Source organism: Octopus bimaculoides, chromosome 21 (genome assembly GCF_001194135.2).
Source record: "Octopus bimaculoides isolate UCB-OBI-ISO-001 chromosome 21, ASM119413v2, whole genome shotgun sequence".
Classification (NCBI taxonomy): Eukaryota; Metazoa; Mollusca; class Cephalopoda; order Octopoda; family Octopodidae; genus Octopus; species Octopus bimaculoides.
Window position 1 is genome coordinate 15,898,545 of NC_069001.1, and position 4,545 is coordinate 15,903,089.

Genomic DNA, 4,545 nt, shown 5'->3' on the forward strand with positions numbered 1-4,545 from the left:
GGGGGGGGGGGGGAAGATAAATAAAACAGAGACAAGAGCAACCACAATAACGTTAAAAAGAAACAGGTCAGCTTATTTGAAGAACTTCGTTTTATATTGCTTGGGGCTGCTTCTGCAGACAGGAACAACTTGACAAACTCCACGTGGGTGAAGTTTAGACCAAAATAAAGCGGCAACATGAAGGAAAGAAAAACAAAACAAACAAATATTTTCATAACAGAGAGAGGAGGGCGAAAATAGAACTTTAAGATATGTTTAGCCACATCATTTTACAAATGTTTTTTTGTTTTTTTTGTCTTCTGCTGTATATTTTCATATATACAAAAGTTTGCAAGGAATGTGTTGTGTTGTATCAGCAGAATTGTAAGGTGGAGAGAGAAATAAGAATTGTCTAATTGTATATTTTCTGGCTACTTACGTTACAAGTTCAAATCTCACCGAGGTCGATTTTGCCTTGCATTCTTCCAGGGTTAATAAAATATCATTCATGTACTTGGGATCACTTGTTCCTCATCCCCTAAATTTCCAGCCCTTGTTCATACCGTAGAAGCGTTTATTTTTGTTATTTGGCGCAAAAATTCCAGCTTCCCTAAATTCCCCAGCACTATTCCTCACATACCTATCAATGCACCCTTTTCATTCCTCTCTTTGACTCTTTTAACGTTCAATTTTCTGTCTATCCGTGTTTTATTCCATCTACTATGCATGTGCTTTTGGTATCATTGCTATATTTAACTTATTGCTATGTCATCCTCTTTACCATTTATCAACAAATAGCAGTGTATCTAAGTACTGTATACAATAAGTTATCATCGTAATTAACATTGCTTTTCACTTCCCACCCCATTGGGGTCGATACAATAAAGTACCTGCTGGCCTTCACCTAAAAATATAAACTAGGATTTGTATTTTAATGTGGTTTTGTATTATATATGTAATTGTTATCTCTGTTGGTAATAAAAACTTTCATAATGATATTAAATAATTAGAACAATATTACTATCAATGTTTAGTGCCATTTTTCTGGTTCTAGGTTTCGAGTTCAAATTACACCGAGGTCGACTTTCGGGGTTGATAAAATAAGTACCAGCTGAGCACTGGAGTCGACTTAATCAACTTAGCTCCTCCCAGATATTGCTGGCCTTGTGCCAAAATTTGAACCAATTATTATTATTATTATTATTATTATTACTGCTTAGCGAGGTTTGTTCTGGCTCTTTACGTTCCGAGTGCAAATTCCGTAGAGGTCGACTTTGTGATTCATCCTTCCAGACAGTCGATAAAATAAAGAATCAATCAATTATGTAGGCCGATATAATCGACATGTTCCTTCCCTCAAAATTTCAGGCCTTGTACTAAAATGAGAATTGTTTTTATAAAATACACACATGCACGCGCAGTTGGGCTAAAATGTGTTGAAATTCCTCCCGAAATCATAATATAAACAACAGTCGTTACATCTCTTATTATACTCCTTGTTTTTGATATCTGAAAAGACATGTTGAGGTTGACTGGTTTTTAACGAAAGACTTGTAAATAAAGTGACGTCTATGGGTTTTTACGAAGCTAATTTATAGACAAAACGTAAATAAATACTAATAATATTGACATATTTTTAACATATGTTAAAACACAATAACTAGTTCCACTGGAGTTTCGGATAAAGGGAGTCCCAGACCACAAAGACGGAAGGATAAGGGGGCATTTTTATATTTCTTTTGAGTATTTTTGACGGGGCACAATTGTGTAGGTATACCAAGACAAGTGTACTCTCCTCCACCGACTTTGTTTCTTCATAACTTTCACAAGGATTAATATTTCTTAAATGAAATTCTCTTCAAATGCCTTTCGGGTTGTGTAGGTTACGATTATATCGGACTCTGACCCGAGAAAAATAAACAAATAGGCAGACACTCGCACACATACATACTGTCAGGCACGACGTAGACATGTACAAAATGAAATTTCGTAGATACATGCGATGTGTATCAGTATGTATGTATGTGGTATGCGTGCGTGCGCGCTCACCAATTATTTATTATTTCACATTAAATTCCCATATAATTGTAATTAATATCTACGCCATCTAAACAGTATTTGTGGAAATTTTCATAAAGGAAAAATATTCATTTTTCTGAAAGCTATGAGAAAAGGAAATAAGAGCGGGGAAGGAACACTTTTAATAGATAGGCCAAAATACTTTACTTTTTTTAATTGTATTTTTGTTATTTATTGTTTTACGATAAATAAAACAGTCGCTGGATATGTTAATGTTTTTGTTGTTGTGTGTAGATGAAAAACATAGTTGGGGGAATGGCACTGAAATGTGTGTTTATATCTTTTAAAGGCTATTTACATTAATATAAATATCATTAAGAATATGACAGCAGCAAAAAGAAAATAAACTTTAATAATAATAATACCGTCATCATGATCAGAGAACCAAATAAATATAAGATGTTTTAAAAATAAACTCCAGCATCGCATGAAGATGAGGGGAAAATATTTGTCGGATTCTAAATAAACAAGGTCAAGAGAGGATTTATTTCGTGGTTTATAGTTAATTCTGAGAAGATTTTGATGAAACACACGTTTTAATATGACGATATGTAGCTTATAGAATATATTTACGATAGCAATTAAATATAACATACCTTAACAATCGTCTAATTGCCGACGGAGGCATCACGACATAGAAAGATGTCAAGTCCTCACTTCCAGATTACACGAACATCAATAGGAAGATGGGAGTTACTTCCCTTCCTTTTAAACACAGACAACCACACCCACCTCACCCTCCATCTTAATACTCCTCTAACCTCCACACTGCTCTCTCCAGTCTCTTAATCGGGAGGATTAACTGCTAGACTGGCTACAGTAGCTTAAGCTGGTATATATATATATATATATATATTATGAGGAGTTTAGTTCCATATATTTATATATATACACCATTCTGCTTAGATAATGCAACTGCAAATACAATATCCTTACGTATCTCCCGCCTGTTTTCATTCCTCCACTTCACTCTGTATTTCATATTTTCTCTATAATAACTATTAATAAAACATTTTCTCGCACTGTCTTTCATGAAGGGATATATAAAATATGCTTATATCTTCTACTGTATAAATGCGAATGTATGTGTTTATGTGTGTTTATCCCCGAAATTTCCTCACAATGTAGTGAGATGTGGTCCCTGAATGCAGAAGACGTATAAAGGCTAGAGAGGAATGGGGCTAGTATGCTCTGCTGGAAATGCAATGTCAGTGTACATTTGTGACAGAGTGCTAGTGTTTTGGGGGATAAGTTCGGCATAAGAGAAATTAGATGCAGTGTGTGAGAGAGAAGACTGCATTGGTTTGGTCATGTGATGCATATGGATGTAGACAGTTGCATGCAGAAGTGCTGATCACTTAAAGTGGATGGAACCTGTGGAAGAGGGAGACCCAGGATGACACTAGATTGATCTCAAGACACAGAGCCTTACAAAGGAAATGACTTAGGACCGAGATATTTGGCATCTTGCTGTACTCAATAAGACCCATCCACCACAGCAGAATTGATAGCAGTGCTGTACCACATAAAAAAGCTCCCAGTACACTCTATGGAGTGGTTGGTGTTTGGAAGGGCATCAAGCTGTAGAAACCATATCAGAACAGACAATGGAGCCTGGTGTGGCCTCTGGCCCTACCAGTTTCAGTCAAACCATCCAACCCATGCCAGCATGGAAACAGACATTAATTGAAGATGGTTATCATAATGGTCATGATGATGATGTTATGTTTACCATATTTTTCAAAACTGTACATAAAATCTGCATATTTTCAATGTAGTTAATGATATTATGTCTTTAATGTCAGTGGCAGTGATGGTATTTCTGACTTTCAAAGGCTGCATTGTTACCAATGTTACATCATGGAATATAAGAAAATAGTTTTTATAAGTCCTTGACAGAAAATTATGCAGGTAGGCACTGGTGGATATTATAACATATACATGTGTCTACTTATAGCAGGTGAGTGAATAGTTAATCAGTGTAGAAAGGGTGTGGGGTAATGGGAGAGTAAATTCTAGTGAATGATTGGCAATATGACAACAACTGTAATCTTTACACATCCTTCTGCAAATAGCATTAAAAATGAACCAAAAGACCTACAAAGTCCTATTTCTGACAGGTTATGCAACCAAATGGCAACTCCCACATTGGTGTGTGTGACATGTCAGTTCTAAGAGTGAGAGAGAGAGAGAGAGCAGACTTATAATCAAAGGCATTCCAGTTGTAACCATTCCATCTTTATACTTTACAAGATACTGTTTTTCGATTTTTGATCTTTAAGCACATGGAAAAATACAAAGATTACGAATGTGAGAAATATAATTTGTTTTTGAAAATTTAATTTTTCTGAAAGAAATACTGAATGCCCCTTCCCCACCTCAGCCACCCATCAGCGACCTGCTTTGGGATGAAATGCAAATCTTCTGTATGGGAAATATAAGAATGTGAGTAAATTGAAGAAAGAAATAAGTGTGTGTGTGAGACGG

General features: G+C 35.6%; 1 protein-coding gene across 2 annotated transcripts in view; it reads right to left on the reverse strand.

Annotated features, from left to right (window-relative positions):
• The window catches only part of LOC106879066 (uncharacterized), an 11,529-nt gene extending 8,716 nt beyond the window's left edge, over positions 1–2,813 (reverse strand). The window contains exon 1 of one of the 2 annotated variants that reach the window (XM_014928494.2): positions 2,655–2,813. In XM_014928494.2, the coding sequence (XP_014783980.1) occupies positions 2,655–2,686 (32 nt within the window). In that variant the 5' untranslated portion in view covers positions 2,687–2,813. Of the gene's footprint in view, positions 1–418; positions 1,074–2,654 lie in introns of those variants that run through there. The other variant, XM_052975380.1, reaches the window with a different exon arrangement.
• Between the last annotated feature and the right edge of the window lie 1,732 nt (positions 2,814–4,545).